Genomic DNA, 17,101 nt, shown 5'->3' with positions numbered 1-17,101 from the left:
CTTTGTCAGGTTAATTTCAAAATAAGAAGTTTCTCCATTCTTCCTGCAATCTCTTATGTTTAGTGGTTCACTAAAATAGGCACAGAAGTGTGTATAGAGGCATGACCAGATAATTAAATACCCCCCAAATTATGGCCATGCCTTAGTTTCATGTTTCATTTGATCAAGTAGCTTGTTTTTTTATGATGTTTTAAATTTCCCCGTCTCCATCACCTCTATATTCAGCTAGAACAAATGCTGATTTTTATAGTAACGTAAAACTTGAAAATATATTACTGGGCATGGTGTATGGTTTTTATGGCTTCAGTCCATTCCAAATAAAATATTACTCTTTCACATAAGTCCATGTACTAGAAAAAAGTATTAGCCTGGGTACATCTTATGGACTGTGAACCGTTTTTAATATTTGTTTGATTATACCTGCTACTTTCATTATTTTTCAGACTTCCTTCATGGAAAAGTAAATTTAATTCCATTACCACTGCATTTCATAAATATATGTATATGTGTAAATACCAGGAAAAAGATTTAAGAAGGCACTTGAGCCTTCCAAAATATACACGTCTTTTTTTACACATTGCTTGGCCAGACATCTGTCTTGTTTCTAAAAACAAATAAACAGATTGATAGAAGAAAATAATTACCATCGAGCTTTATTAAAAAAAAAAAAATTAAGTGACTTTGAAACAATATAATTAGATGGATGAAATGTAAATTTCAGAATCTTACTGGGGTCTGTGCTTTAAAAAAATCAAATACCACATACTTCTGCCTACAAATATAACATTTCCTCATTGTGAAAGAGAATTCTGTTTTAGAAGCAGACAAAATGATGGGAAATTGCAAATATAAAACTGTAAGGCCATCTCATTTATTGATGCTGACAAAATGGAGAAACTAGTTATTTTGTTTGGTTTGATGATCCAGAATTTTTTTTTTAAGCAGACTGCATACTTTAGTGTCATGCTCTGTGGGGTACTGGTTTTATAGGTTTCTTCAAAATGAAATGGGGTGTTAGCTGGTTTAAAGCTTCAGAAATGATCTCACGTGATTGCTTTGACTTGTCATTTTAACATTTATTTAAATATGTCGTCGTCCTCCCCTCCTGCTCCCCATTCTGCCTTCTCTACACACACCTGCACACACAACTCAGAAAACTCCTTTGGTGCCAGGTTTGGAGTTGTACAGGTAGGAAAACATGGCCGTTGGTACATGTATAAATGTAGAGCCTGCCCTGGGTCTCTGTCCAACGTGGTTGATATACATTTGTTTACCTGTTGTAGTTGCAAGTTGTACAGGCTGACATTGCCACGATCGACAGTGATGCTGTCGTTCACCCGACAAACTCTGACTTCTACACCGGTGGTGAAGTAGGTAATGGAAAGTTCAGTGCTGCGGAGTTTGTATGTGTGTGCATGGTCAATCAGCAGCAACAAGCTTGCCGTAGCTATGCAGATCTGCATTCATTTCTCACTTCCAGCAGTCTTGACTGAAGTTAAAAAGAAATGAGTTCGTGCAAAGTTGGGCCCTTCTGATTTGCATTGTCAAATCAGACATTTAAAAGCAATATTAGAATGCACCACCCAAATTGAAATGCAAGAAGTAGAAGTGCAGTGCGGGCATGTGCCTAATAAAAGGGGATTATGGGATTGTTTCTTGTTTTGGCTTTGTAAACATCTAGCTTTGAACAAAGTCAATCCATAACCCTTACATTTCTGACATGGATTCAGTATTCTAGTCCTTGCCAAGTCTGAGATGTTCACATCTGACATTTTGGATGTAGCCGATCTGGAATTTCTAAACTCAGAAACTCAGTACTTAGTTTTGTCACACTTTACATATAGACCTATTATCTAGTAAGCTATCTCTATATTTACGTGCACACACATCAAAACTTTGTTACATACTATTCAGACATGCCTACATGCTGCTCTGATGAAAAGGTATGGCAGACAACATGACACAAGAGCTCTGTATTTTTCTTAATAATCCGGTTTGTTTATAACTTTTCATCCCAGCACTTCCAAAGCAGTGTGTTACCCCCTCAGAGGGTATTGGATGTAATTTTATTGTAAGTGCCTAGAAAACGTGAGCAAACAATGTAGTTGTGTAACCTGTAATTTGGACTGAATGCAAAGGTTGTTGCTAAGAGTGGTAACCCATTCTTATTAAAAGGGTGTGTTCATATGATCACAGCCTAGTTTTACATTTCATCTTAACCTAATCACCATCATCCACATGGTGCCCCCTGTGCTTGGGACATTATTTCAGTACCTGTTTAAAGTGAAGAGTATCCCTTACAGAGTTGTCAGCACTTCATACACCACCTTGAGTTTTCCCTAAAGATTTTCCTTCCAAGTAATGCCCAGCCCAAGCCAACTCTTCTTAGTTTATTAGAGCAGAGGAGATAACAGCTTGAGCTGGTATGGCCACAGACTTGATAATTAAAAAGAAGTTTGAGGCATCAGAAGGAAAATGCAGGAGTATTCTGTATTTGAAGAACATGCTTCTGAAGTCAGCGAGGGTCCGTTAGCTAACAGACTCATCCTTCACCTTTGCTGAAGAGCTGCTTTTGCAAGTAGCCTATAAAGAAACTTTATATCAGAGCTGCACTGCTCGTAATTTAGCATAGATTCCATTTCCCTCCCGACTGCTGTAAGAAAGAATAAAGGTGCACAAATGCTTAGCTTCACATGATTAACGTTTACCCAGCTGAACATTTTTTCTAACTGATAAATGTACTGTGGGCTTATCCTAAACATTTTACAAGCCTAAATTTCTGTTTGGGCTGTGTTTTCAACACTGATACCAATGCCTGTTGGAAAGCATGAGATAATGATCTTATTCTCATGGGAGTGACACACATTTATGCCTGTGAGCAAATAAGCCACTAACCTTGAAGCTGTGAAGCTAGACATTCAAGAACTTTACTAACATAGTGGAAGAAGGTTAAATGCAATGTGTCCTTTTTTTAAGATGAAGCTAATTTACAGCAAAGTATTAATGTATGAATTTAAACTCCAAGCCTTGCTATCAATTAAAGAAGAGACTGAATTTAATTAAAAAATGAATGCAGATGTTAGTGTTAATGTACATGGAAAACTTCTTTTCTTTTTCTCAGCTCTACAAGAAGAAAATCAAATTTCTTAAGTAAAAAGTGAAACTGTCATTTTAAATAAATTACTGGGGGGTGGTTTTGGTTTTTTAACAATAAACAAATGCCCAGCAGAAGGAAAGGAAGTCCTGTTTCCTGGTACATTTCTAACTAATATGGATGATCTAACAGATCTTTCCTATCATAAATTCTATGCAAGACTTAATTATATAGCCCTCTCCTGCATTTGTGCTCAAAGGATCAGGGCCGCACTCAGCACCGGTTGAGTTAACAGCCCATTTCCCCCACACCTACATGCCCAAGGGAAGGTGGCTGCACAAGGGCAGTGTTAGCTATGCCTCTTAAATAGGCTTAGCAAAGGGCACCCCTCTCTGTCCTGGCAGGCGTGTAAAGGGATCCTGCTTAATCCTCACCAGCAGCTCGGGTCAGGTTGTGCACCTGCCCACTCTCCCCCAGCTAGCTGTCACTCATAGGAGTCTCTTTGGTTCTGTAAGCAGAGCTATAAATGTGCCATCTGGAACATTTCTGATGATGGAGAGTTCACCTCATCACATAGCAGTCCAGATTGCTTCTGAGGAGCTATGGAGTTAATCAGGAAAAAAATTTTGAGGTGTGTGAAAATAATCCCAGAGCAAAATACTGAAAAATTGAGATGAGTACGGTAAACAAGGTAAATCCTGGGCCTACAAGGTCTGGAACTTTCAGTGCATGCTTAAACAAAACTCCCAGTGCTAAGTAATCATGACTAATGAAAATGGGATACATCATTTTTTTTTAAACTACCAACACTCTTTTTTTAAATGAACTGCATTTCACAAAAAAAAAAAAGAGGTAAGCCCAGGAAGTTAGCATACAAATAATGCATTCAGTTACTGTTTCCAAAATATTTTTAATATTAACTTTTTGCAGGGTGGGGGGGGAGCAGGAAAGTAATAATGATGTCAAAGCAGAGGCTTCATTGAGCATATATGTGCACTTCCATCAGAACACAACAGTTTTTTCTTCTTGACCAGTAAAAGGAATGGGTTTCACCAAGTAAATGTCTAGATGTATTAAGAGTTTCTAGTCCTGGATTTTTGGAAATCAATTTTCAGAAGTAATATCTCAAATCACAAGCTTTCTGATAGCACTGCTTCTTACTTTACCTACCTGTATTATTCATATGCACAGTGCAAAATGATTTGGGATGCTTAAGTAGTTAGGAAAATGTTTTCTTGGGCTATTTTCTTATTAACATATAAAATTAGAGCTGCAAAATAAGATCTAAACCATTTAGTGTTGGACTGCCTTTGTCAAGCACACCCCCTGTGTTACCCTGACACTGCACAGCTCTCTTCCTCCCGGAGCGACAGTGTCCAGCTCCTTAGCAATAGTTAGAGAAGTTCATTGGAGGAGTATGTTCCTTCGAGATTCTCCTTATTTCTGAGGCTCTTCCTCTTGGTTGAAGGTGGCTCAACAATCTGGGCAGTTACCAAGTAAAGCAGCCCGCTGCACTCACGAGACTGTTTCATTCCTGGTGCCACCTGTTGGGGTCAGGGACCAAGATCAGGTGAGTTTCAAATTCTTATTGTGGCAAATCACTCTTTAAAAACAAGTTATAACAGAAAGGGGAAATGAGTCCTAAGGGAAGGTATGCTGAACCCTCAAGCAGCATTGAGGGAGCGCCCTCTCCTGAAACACTGCACACTAACAGGTGCTCTGCAGTAAGAAGGCAACCAGGGATGTAATTGCACAGATCTTGACACTGAAATCGGAGAGTGAGGTCAGCAAAGGGATACAAATGAGAGGCTTGGGGTTGTTGTTTTTTTATTTTTTTTAACTGACTAGCTAACTGTGAAGTCCCAAAAGGTTTAGATCTTACTTTGCAGTCCCCAAAAATGTTTGGGCAGAAAAATCTAGGATGTCTGACCACATAAAAGGATGAATCATGTTTCTGCTTTAGGAGTGAAAAAGTAAAGTAAAACCTGTCTTTGTTCAGGAAGCACTTTGGAAAAGAAAGGTGGCAAAGAATTTGTGGAGGCAGTCATTGAGCTTCGCAAAAAGAACGGGCCCTTGGAAGTAGCAGGAGGTGAGGCTTAAATCTCTGCAAACTTACTGATGATGCTTTTGTAGGCTCTGGGATTTTTAACTGAGTTTTTCTGCATGTTATATGCAAGTAAGTCACACCCGGAGGCTGTGAATTTTAATGTAGCAATTGCATAAGTGATTCTGTTCTAGTTGTTATCTGACCCCCTATCAAAAATGAAAGATCACAGATTCCACACACATACGATGACAAAGTAGAGCGTTAATTTAATAGCAAAAAATAAAAAATCATCCTTTTTCACAAACAAGTATCAAGGTGTGTGTGTGTGTATGTATGTATATGTACATAAGCATACATCAGCACATATGTCTGTGTGTACTAGAGGATATCTTTGTTCCTTAACATCCAAATCAATAAAGCACATAAGCCTGTTTTTAAATCCATTCTTGCAAAGCATGTGTTTTATACTGAGGTTCTAATGACCTTGATGGGACGAAGGCCCCACCTACACATTACTCTTAAGGCATGATTAACCAGTCACCCAGCCACATGTTCAATCAATTAATGGTGTTATAAAAAGAGGAATAATCTGCAAAATAATTCTACAAAATATGTGTAGTAACTTTGTAGCTGCTTGCTATCATGCCATTAATTGAATGTATAGCCAGGAATCCCTGTGGTTGGGAGCCGTGTCAGCTGATTAGAGCTTCCAGCTCCGGGGGACCCATGTGCACCCTGAGCTCCCAGGCTGTTGCAGCCAGCTGAGGGGGCTCCCAATTGTAGTAGCTTGCTTCTTTCCAGGGCAGAGGGAGCCCAGGATCAGGTTCCCCCTGCCCTGGCAAGAAAACATGATGGTATCCAATTCACAATCCCACAGTCGCATCTCCTGTCCATCCCAGCCAGGTGTCTGTCCAACCTGCTCTTGAAAATTTCTAAGTCGATTATAGAGAAGATAGAGATGGGCTTTTCTCTGTGGCCATAGAGGACAGGACTAGGAGCAACGGCCTCAAGTTTCAGCAGAGGAAATTTAGGTTGGAGATTAGGAAGAACTCTCTGACTATGAGGGTGGTCAAGCATTGGAACAGGCTACCTAGAGAAATCGTTTCAGTGCTTTCTCTACCAGTGTGATTTCTGTAAAAGTTTGAGTGTTTGATGTCCAATTTATCAGTTTTCATCTGAACAAATCTAATATATGAGCAATAAAGTTTGATAAATGATAAAGCATAATATTAGGCCATCTGTAAACTTGCTGATATATGTTATGAATAAAGAACTCTGATTCTGCCATCTGTGTTTACAGTGTAAAACTAAATAGAGTACATGCAGTTTACAAAATAAATGCTGAGTAAACCCAGGAAAAAATGTAAGCCTTGGAATATGACAGGAAAACTTATGGCTGTTTACTCATGGTGCTTATTTTCACTTTTTTCACGCGCTCTGGACTTTCCTTATTTATCCAAACTCAAGCATGGAAATATACATTTACATGCAATGCTTATTTTATTAGCAAGAGTTCATATGTGGAGAAAACTATAGAATTGGCAGAACACTATCTTCTGACTGACCATCTTGCTACATGGACCAGGCCCGCTTTGCTCAAAACAGAATTTCAGACTAGAGGGAACATTTACTTTCCACTCCCCTAAACCCAAGGGAGCAGCCTTGCAATCCTACACTAGGGCAAGTCTCTCTGTTAGACCAGTAAAAGTGTCCCTCCAGGACTCTCTTCCCAGCAGGATGATTCCCAGAGAATAGTTGGCTCCAGTCAAAGAAATACCTTTGCCCCCTGGGGATTCTCTCTCCCATCCCAACACATACACATCTGGAAATTCCCCTAACCCAGCAGGGGCTAAAGCAGGGTCCTTATCCTGGAGTAGAGGTTGGCATGCAGCATTTATAAATGTTATAGAAAACTGTGTAAAACACTTCCTCTTTCAAAGCACTTTCATTTGAAATACATAACAGTAGCTCCAGGCAATTACCAAAGCAGGAGCTGGCAATGTTTTACAAGCCATGGTCAGAACAACCCAGCTCTGAGGAAGGGGGCTTTCCTCATGCCCATGCTGAGGCCAGGCAGTGGGAAGCTGCTCCCCTGCTTGCTTTCCCCAGGTCCATTGCAAGTGCAGCTTCCAACCAGGATCAGGTATCTGCAAACTGTCTGTACTGCTGCCATCCTCCCACCCCCCAGGTTACAGCACAGGCACAGATGGAAGCTGCCTGGCCTGCTGGGAGCTGCACCTGTGCCACAGCCAGAGAGCAGGGACTGGGAGAAGTGGCAGCAGTTTGGGCACAGCTGGAAGATGCCCTGCCTCAGCACTGCTTCTCACTGCCTAGTCCTGGTATGGGCACAAGCAAAACCCTTCACTTTGGGCTAGGTCTTGTGGCTCCACAGCCTGGATGCAGCCCATGGGCCATATGTTGCTGACCTGTTGTCCAGAGAATCCCCATAGGTCCTTCAGCAGGCACCCTCCTTTTGAGAGACGATGAAACCAGTGATTCATATCAGTACAGTATTTTACTTTGTCAGTAAGTGGCCACCTCAGAGTTTCACCATACATAAAATCCTACATCTGACTAGTGCTGTGTCAGCTGCTCTTATTAGATTTTTTCCTGGATTTATGATCTATCCTGAACCTGCCAACTTCAGGGATGCAAATAATGACGGATCATAATTGCTTAGCATGGAGGTTATCCAGTCTGTTGAGGATCTGCCAGCCCACAATAGTATAAATGCTTGGGTTTCCATTGTCCCTTAAAATTTACGCTTTTGATTAACCAGCAGTCTGAATTCCACCCGACAACTTCTATTTTCTGCAGCACCTGCAGGATAATAGGCACGTGTGATAAAAAGGCTTTTGAGGTTATTCACCATTTTTTTTAATAACCAACAGCTCCATAACCATTCCAGCATGGAATAAAGAATTTCTAGTCAGTTGTCACCTTTCCTGGTGTTGCTCCTAGACACAGGTTCCTGTTTTGCACCCACAGTTTTGTGGGCATGAATTTGCAGCTGCATGTCTGTGGACATTGGTCCAACTGGTGTCCTCTGAGTTTTAGGAAGTGAGTATGAATGGACATTTTTTTTAAATGGGCCAAGATAGCAGATTTTTATATGAAACCCCACAATTGTAGGTGAAGAATAGACAGTCCCTCCTGCACGGAGAGTATGGAGTCTGCTCCCTTCTCTGAACCCAGCCCGATGCCCAGCAGTAAGTAAGACAGCCCTTAAGTCTTGGAAAAAGATTCCCAAACTGTGGGAGCTGTCCCTGCAGTCTGCAGGCATGGAGACTGGTAGTCACTAGTTCACGTGTAGAGTATCCTTATGTCCACCTTGCATTATGCCAGAGGTGGGGGACACTGTGTGATTAGCATTATAAAAAGGGCCTCTTCAGTTCCTTGGCATGTACAAGATCATGCCTGCTATGTATATATCAAACACTGCAAGTCCACTAAATTCATACAGCACAAATGTTTGTCAAGTATTTGATGAGAGGGGTAAATTAGAAAATGCCATTATGTCAGCCATCACCAGTAACACATGCAACACAGAAATTGAAAAGGAACATCATCAATCCAGAAGTCTTGAAATGTAAACCAAATAGACTTGCTTATACTAAATCAGGAATAAAGTCCCATATTATCTGCAAATAAATGAAGACACTTGTATAATTTGCTGAGATTGCAGCTTTTCCTACCGGTTTAGGTACATCATCATTTCCTTCTGTTTCATCCCACTTGGGCTGTGGTCTAATCAAAACGTAACTCAATAAGCTGCATATTTAACACTGAATAGCTAAAAGTCACAGAGAATGAGTTAATCAGAAGTTATAACATCCTGACACTTCCTCAAGCTCAACAGTTGAATTAACACAAAATGGTACCCTTACCTTTATACTCTGACAGACCACTGTATCTTTCTTCTTGTTATATAAAATAATACATTGCAGAACTGGATAAAATCCTCGCTATACATTTATGTCTTTTCTTAGCTGCCAACCATAGATTTTGCTCTTTGTTCATTGAGATCTATTATAGCTATAATTTTCCAATTACCACAACAAAGTGCAGTAGGAAATGCAAAACACAGAGTCTGTGTAATCATGTTATTTCTTAAGACTACTTGATTTGTAGTAGAAAAGATATGTTGGGATTATAGTAGTGCCTGTTATTTGTTTGTTTTTTTAATCACATTTCCACATGTGCACTTGTTCTTAATCCTTAACCGAAAGCACTTAAGTTTCATCTTCTGTTTCTCACTAGCGGCTCTCAGTGCCGGTCATGGGCTGCCTGCTAAATTTGTGATCCACTGTAACAGCCCAGGCTGGGGTTCAGACAAATGTGAAGAGCTGCTGGAAAAGACAGTGAAGAACTGCTTGGCTGTGGCTGATGAGAAGAAGCTGAAGTCTATTGCATTTCCTTCAATTGGCAGTGGCAGGTAAGGTGGTCATGCAGATCTATTCCAGTAGACCACCACATCCATCAGCTGCTCATACACATTTCTCACTGCCATACATTGATTTATTCTCTTTCACTTACTCTATTGAGATCTTTCTTGTAGATCTGGTCAATCAGTATGTGATACTTGGAATCCCTACTCAGACTTCATCAGGCGTGACGGATCCCTGCTGATCCTAATGCACTTTTTGATTTTGATGAAATGCAGTTTTTAAGAGTGCATACATTTTAATAGCCTCCCAAAAATTTAGGAAATAAACATGGCAAAAAGGAGTGTATTTTATCAAGCTTGACTGTTTAGTTAATGCTATTATCGTTAATTCATAAAATAGCTCAAAGATATGGCGTAGGCTAGGAACAGACATTGTTTTCGTCCCTGGACAAGTAGTGCTTGTGTTCATCCTGGAACAGAAATATCCCAGGATTAGTGTGTATACACATTGCCTTTCTAATCAGGATTTAGTGAGCGGCTGAATGCATTGCTGCTTTTCTGCCATCGATTCAATAAAGCAATCCCAGGATAACAGTTCAGATGAGCTTTGCAATGTCCCTTCTTGTCCCATTAAACTTTTTAAGTTTTGTCCTAGGACAATGGACATGGACATCTGAATGATAGCACTTTGTCTTGGGAGAAAATAGTTTATTCTGGGACAAATGCTACTTCTGTTTGTAGTCTTAGTGTCAGCCTAAGTGTTGTGTTTGAAATATGTGTTTTCTCAGGAATGGCACAGTCAATTCTAATTTTCCAGTGATGTCCAAAAATTGAATTCTATTCCATTTATTTTGTAGCACTTTTTCAGCAGAGCAATTAAAAGTCTTATCCAAGTTTTTAAAAAAATACAAAATAGACATCTATATATTAGTTTCTGTATCCTGTATAGGTTATGTAGGATGCCCATTTTTTTTAATACGGGTTCATTCATTTAAGAGCTTGAATATGGAATCAAGGCTAAATCAGAGGCTCTTGGGTTTCTTTTGAACTTTTGGGTCCTTACGGGTTGTTGCGTGAGGTCACAGAAGGCCAGATCAATGCCACTTTCTACCAGCTGGCTCTACATACGCTGTACAAACGCTCCTTTGAATTTACCTCAGCAGTACAGGTTCACTGTTCATCATTGGGAATAAGATTCTGCCTACTTCTAGTCATTATGCTGCACGGGGGGTTGCTGCTTTTCAGAAGTGGCTGTGTATCTCTGGTAAACTGCTTCCTGTATATCCTTATATACAGTACAATATGATATAGTGTAGAGCACTGTTGGATCCTTTGGGTTGAGTGGCACTATAGAAATGTAAATTATCATTCTTTTAATGAAGTGTAACAGACTTCTGTCGTACCTGGCCCAAAAATATTGGTTGGTGACCTATGCCATTTTAAGTAGGAGATAATAGTATGTAAGTTGTAGGAGATGTTGTGGAGGCAAGCATTTGCAAAGTGTGCTTGCAGAGAAGGTGTTTTTTACTAAACAGAGCATCGTGTGTGTTTTTTTGGTGGGATGGCTTGCCACTGCCAATGCTACAAAGTAGTATATTGCTGTTAAAAATAATGAAAAGGTCTTCTGGTTCTTGTTAAATTATGAAACCTAATTGAGTGAGAGAAAAGATTTTGAGGGGGGTTAGTCTCAGCTTGGCGTAAGCACATAACTTGTACTCAAGCTGATGAGACCAGTACTTTTTAAAAGAGGAGAGTACAGTACAGCCTTTGGCACATGGCAGGCATAGACATGCTTATGCATTCCCTTTTTTTTTAAGTAAAGGGGCTGTTTGGGACATAAATGAATTTCTGTGAAATAGAATATAGTCTGTCAATACAACTCACTTGTTTTATGGAGTGAAAAAGTTTTAAAATATAAATCTAAAGCTTCTAAAGACAGTAAATGCCAAAGGCACCACATGCTCACAGCTGTTCTGGTACCGACATCTGTCAAACAGACATCACCCAGTAAACCCACGTAAACAGCTCTATTCTCTTTTATGGCTGAGGAATGGGATTACATGAGGGTAGTTCAAATAAATCATTTTGTGCATCGGGGGAAAATAACAGAGCTTGCTCGCAGCATCCAGTGGGCTGAATGCCCAACGACACTAACTTTCACAAGAGCACAGGTCAAAGGGTGCTTTGCAAAGGTGACCAAAAGTTCACTCCAGCAAGGGCAGGGGGGAAGAGCAAGAAAGAAAAGTGCTAGAGGTTCAGGTTTGAACACAGATTCACCCTCTCATAGTGGGTTATCTTCTAGGGGTTCTGACATAAATCTGCATGTGCACAACTTTGGCAAAAGGCTCAAACTGAAGTTTTACAGAAACTACACTAAAATACTCAATTTGTGCAAGTAGCTCTTGTTCGTACCAGAAGCTCCAAAAGCAGCCTCTGGTCAACACTCTGCCTCTCCCCTGCACCGTGTCACTCTTGTACCATACTGATTTATGTGTACCTAATTAGTTTGCAATGTGAAAACCTCCCTGAGCACTCACAAACCAGGCACTCTCGAACCCCTGGCCATAAGTTAGTTTGGTATACCCTGCTAGCTGGTACAGCAATGTTTCAAAGTCCCCTTAAGGAGGTGCTCCCTGTACTCCCCTGATCTTGATGCTGCCATGCCTGGCTGCTCTGCTCTGTACCTTAGCAGCCAGAAGGCCTCTCTGACTTATGCCAGACTGTAGCATGCTTAAGCAACCAAAAAAAAAAAAACTGGGAAACAGGTTGTATTCCTTACTAAGCAGCAAGTGGCTCCTACATCAGTACTACCTGAGCAGTAGGTCACCTCTTTACAAGGTTGATCCTCCCTAGATCAATGAAATGAGCTGTGGAAACTCAAGTTTTATTTCACACTATGGTTGTTAAAAGCCAGGAAAGTTCAGGCGTTTTCTGAGACGAGAACAATATGTGCTGTGTCATATCATCCATTTTGAGAAATCACAGGTATTCTCTACAGACAGCATATCAGAATTGCTATTAGAATACATTTTATAAGAAGGTAATGAGTACAAAGTGGTACATGATGCAGGCAGCTGCCTTTTGTCTTCCTGCTTCTTGCAGCATGTAATGAGAGTCCAATGCTCCTGTTAGCTGGTGCTAAATGATACATCTGTTAATACCAGAGGGGAATTTGGCTTCACCTCTGCGAAGTGAACAAACACTAAATAACTTAATATCATGATGTAGTGGGTTTGTAAGTAGAAGTCTTCTTTTACGTTATTAGGGTGTGAGCATCTCAATAACCCTGATATTACCATGTTGGCTTCAAGTTTGTTTAAATTCATGAGGGCCTATAAAAAAAATCAAAAACACCCACCTCTTTCCTTCGCTTTGTAAAATGTCCTCAGAAATAAAGTATTTCTTAGGGCCTAATCTTTCTCTCTTTGAATTTAGTGATGCTTTATTGGTGCAGGATTTTGAATCTTTTTTTTGCATTCTGTTTAGCTTCTTATACTACTCTTGTCACCATTGTGTTCCAGGAGTGCCTTAAAGAACATTACTGAGATCTGCCACTCAAGTCTGTTTGCTGCTAAATAGCTGTGCAGTTGCATTTCTTTAGAGAGCAGCTTAGCAGGAGCTTTTACAAGAGCCAAATGCTTTTTGTGGAAGAGATTGGATTGAACCGGAATCAAGATATGTGGAACAAGCTGGAGTTAGAACAAGTTACTTGTGTGCAGTACTTAGGAAAGTTGTAATAGGAACATTAGGAACACCTGTGGCCAGGGAGTATAATCATCATAGTTTCCTGCATCAGATAGATCTTTATAAACCCATTGGCCCTTCATCCCTTCTGCTCCTTTTCTCTTCTCTGTGATCATCTGTCTTATCTGGTTGCATTAGTGCATCTGCTCTATTGTTTCCATAGACAATTGCTTTTATGTAAAGAGTCTGTGGACCCAGTATAACAAACTAGGCACCGAAAGTTCAAATTACCATAGCTTCAACCAACCACACCATTTCTGCCTAGCAGAGATTTACCCAAATAGAGTCGATTTCTTGTGCTGCCTTCCATAAAATTTCCTCCCTCAAGGAACATTGCCTTCTATTGGGGTTCCTTATGAGCCTCTGCCGGCAGGAGCTCAAGGGCATTAGCCAAGGCCTTACAGAAAAGCGACCGTAGTGTATCCTGCACAGGTTTAATGTGGAATATGGGCTGCCACCTTCTCCCCATTATGCTTGTCCCATAGAGGGATCGATTTATCTGTTCCCACACACAATATAAAGCATCACAGAAACTTGAAGAAAAAAAATGCAATCGAAGTAAGTAATTTACTAGTCTGTCGTACTAGCACCAGTAGGAGTTTCACTCCTCTGGCCTGCAAGTGACCCTGTGCATAATCAGAAACAGCTAGCTAATTTTTTTCTTATCCTAAACATCTATTGTTCCATGACAAGGAGGAAAAAATCCACTCAATTTACAGAACAAATTGGAAGAAAGGGAAAAAAATAAGCCCAGGGTGTTTCTGTTAATGTCTTTATTACCATTCATTCAACTTAATTTCTGTCAGTATAATGCAGTACAAAGTGATGTGGGAATGTATTACAATGTTCTGTTGTAAAGCAGCCAAAGATTCATGTAGATATATACCTAGGGCACTTGCACGCAATGTTATAAAATGCAGTACAAATTAAGCATTGACAAAGTATAAGTACATGGTGCAAAACCAGTCCACAAATGTATAACATGCCCCTTAACATTGCATCTGGGTGTGCATCTTGAAAAAGTGATCCATTCCTTTTCACTTCCAGAATGTTAAGCCATATTACTGGGGGTTTACACTTACAGATCTTTCAGTGTTCGGCTGGACCTGTTACTTATCAGTGCTTCACTGCTAACATAGCACCGCAGCTGACAGTGGCTTCCAAGTCGTTTCCAGATGTAAATTCAGGTGTGGGTTATGGACCTATAAAGCCCTTTATTGCTTTGGTCCTGGCCATGTTGAAGTCAGACTTGTCTCCTTGTGTTTTGACCTCTATTTAAGATAAGATGAAAAACTTTCAGGCCAACAGCCATTGGATGTAAACCTGGAGGGGGTTGGAGGAAAGGTGTTCTCAGGGCCAGTCTTTGACTTTGAAACTCACTCCTTTAGAAATCTGTCGGCAGAAAACACTGCAAAGTCTGCTTGCCTATGGTTTCTTCTACAGGTGCAGACGACAGACCCTTTAGATGTTGATTGATTCCAAGCTCGTACGAAGCTCTCTGTTTGGAAATTGCAGACCCTTTCCAGCCGATACTGGATCAATTGGTTTAGTTGTTTTACATTTCTCAATATGTACTCTTGTGGTGTGGTGGCAAAGCACTGAAGGAGTTGTGCTGTGCTTCCATAGATATGAGTTTGAGCCTTGCTCTAAATTCAGACTAAAGGTACCCCCCAGTTGATCATGCTCTATCTAAATGAGTCCCTGATCATTTGGGATAGAGAGTCAGAAGTGGACAGACCTGATGGTAGGCACATCTCTTCCTTGTAGCCTATATCACACAGAAACTGGCATTCCTTCCCCATGCTGGTCCAGCAGCCTAGTAGGCTGAGATAGACCTTTGACCTGAATGGCATGTGTTAAATTAGGTGTGATGCAAAGTATGGTGCAGAACTTTGTTTATGAACAATGTTGAAAGTCAAGTGGAGAGGACTCGCCATACACCTGCTTAAACGTTAGAGCTCAGAACTAACACAACTATTTTACTACTTACTTGGAAGCTGTGCTCCTTTTAACACTTTACATGATTCTTGAAATCATCATCGCCTTTGCTATTTTAACTGAAAATATGCTGTTAATATTTCTTTCCAGTGAAAAGGGCCAGAGCAATTTTTGCTCTTCGCTCTGTTCTGATTGTGGAAATGTAACCCGTTACTTTTGTGTTATATTGTTAAACAGAGATAACATCAAAGTAGTTTGTTCTTTGGTTCTTTTCACATTTCCTGTTTGACGATTAACTGAGGGGTTCTTTTGTGTCTTTCTGAACAGTTAATTTATGTAATTACTGTATTGCCCTAGTGTACCTTGTACAACGTTATCTACATCAGATTATTCAATATTCTCTGGCTTTTGTACCCTTCTTTGAAGCTCTCACTGAAGTCCCTGAGACTTTTGAATATAAGTGTTGAAGAATGTACCTACAACCTTTTACTTTTTCTTTCTGTCCTATAGAAATGGTTTCCCGAAGCAAACAGCTGCCCAGCTGATCCTGAAAGCCATCTCCAGCTACTTTGTGTCGACAATGTCCTCTTCAATCAAGACCGTGTACTTTGTGCTCTTTGACAGTGAGAGTATAGGGATATACGTTCAGGAAATGGCCAAGCTAGATGCCAACTAAGCCCAGAAAGTTACAAAACCAGCCGTCTTGCCCATCTCCCCCCAAAATCCTTATCTCATTGTGAGGCAGAGCACCCTGTATTTTAAATTTTGCTCATCTAGGGGAATAAAGGTGGTGGGGGTTTTTTGGTTTATTTTTTTTCCTTTTTGTTTTGTTTTGTTTTTGTTTTTTCCTTTAAATATTTTTGGTTGACTTTTGTTCTGTTTTGTTTTTACTTTCTAAAATGTTTTATGTTGGCACTGATAGTTGGCATTACTGCTGTTAATGCACTGTATTCCAGGCATCGTCTGAATTTAGTGTAATCTAGGAGATTTTATAGTTTTATTTTAATGAAGTATGGATCGAGAAAGAAAGTTGTTAGGAGTATGTAGTCTTTTACTTGTGAAAGAAACGGCAGACCCTATTTTGTAACTGTGTTGTGGTGCTTTATCAATACATTGAGTGGCGTTCCTTTCATTTTTTTAAAAGAACAGATGCTACAAACCTAATTTGTGTTTGTTTATTGTCTTAACGATGGATCTGGAAACAAAAAAAAAACCCCATTGTCCTTAATTATATTTACAATTTGGAATTTGTGTGAATTGATTTAGTAAAATGTTTGAACTGTTACACTTGGTGTGCCTTTGAATTACTTTTTTTAAAGCTTTTGCATGCAAATATTCAAGACAATTCAACAGATGATAAAATACATTGGACTTGCATCTCAAATTAGTGGTGCCAATCATCCACAGAGCTACTAACATTAGCTGGAAATCTGAATGCTCAGCCTATTTTTTTCAAGATCAGACCTTGTGACCTAAGTGGTCTTACTTTTTGTTAGTATTTCAGTAATGGAGCTTGGTGGGTAATTTGTTGGTCATCAGTGCTGATTTTTACAAACCTACACAGAGAATCTAAATACAGATTGGTTGATTTGGCTCCTACTAAGTTAATACTGACCAGTTTGTTTGAAAGGGCTCATCTTTTCCAGTGTATAGACAGCCTTTTGTTATGATCCCAGTTTGCACTGGTTGTCTGCCACAGGAGTTCCCATATCAGCAATTGAAACTAACATGTATGCTGTCCCTCTTCACTGAAACCAACTGTTTGTACTTGGGGAATGAAATCATGTAAGTTCTGTCCCTTGGTAGAAAGATTTTTTCCTTTGAAGCCTTCTGGTTGGAGGTGCACTGATATATCGCTCCATATCATATCAGCACCAATAAAAGGAAAATT

At 40.0% G+C, this 17,101-nt stretch overlaps 1 protein-coding gene across 4 annotated transcripts in view; it reads left to right on the top strand.

Annotated features, from left to right (window-relative positions):
• The window catches only part of LOC102559843 (core histone macro-H2A.1), a 55,845-nt gene extending 39,350 nt beyond the window's left edge, over positions 1 to 16,495 (top strand). For 2 of the 4 annotated variants that reach the window (XM_006262176.4, XM_014597591.3), the window contains exons 6-9: positions 1,284 to 1,374; positions 5,094 to 5,183; positions 9,402 to 9,576; positions 15,721 to 16,495. In XM_006262176.4, the coding sequence (XP_006262238.1) occupies positions 1,284 to 1,374; positions 5,094 to 5,183; positions 9,402 to 9,576; positions 15,721 to 15,886 (522 nt within the window). In that variant the 3' untranslated portion in view covers positions 15,887 to 16,495. The remainder of the gene's footprint in view (positions 1 to 1,283; positions 1,375 to 5,093; positions 5,184 to 9,401; positions 9,577 to 15,720) is intronic. The other 2 variants (XM_006262175.4, XM_006262174.4) reach the window with 1 other exon arrangement.
• Positions 16,496 to 17,101: the final 606 nt, after the last annotated feature.

The sequence above is a fragment of the Alligator mississippiensis genome, chromosome 9 (assembly GCF_030867095.1).
Source record: "Alligator mississippiensis isolate rAllMis1 chromosome 9, rAllMis1, whole genome shotgun sequence".
In the NCBI taxonomy this organism is placed as follows: Eukaryota; Metazoa; Chordata; order Crocodylia; family Alligatoridae; genus Alligator; species Alligator mississippiensis.
This window is presented reverse-complemented; position numbering and strand designations above follow the sequence as displayed.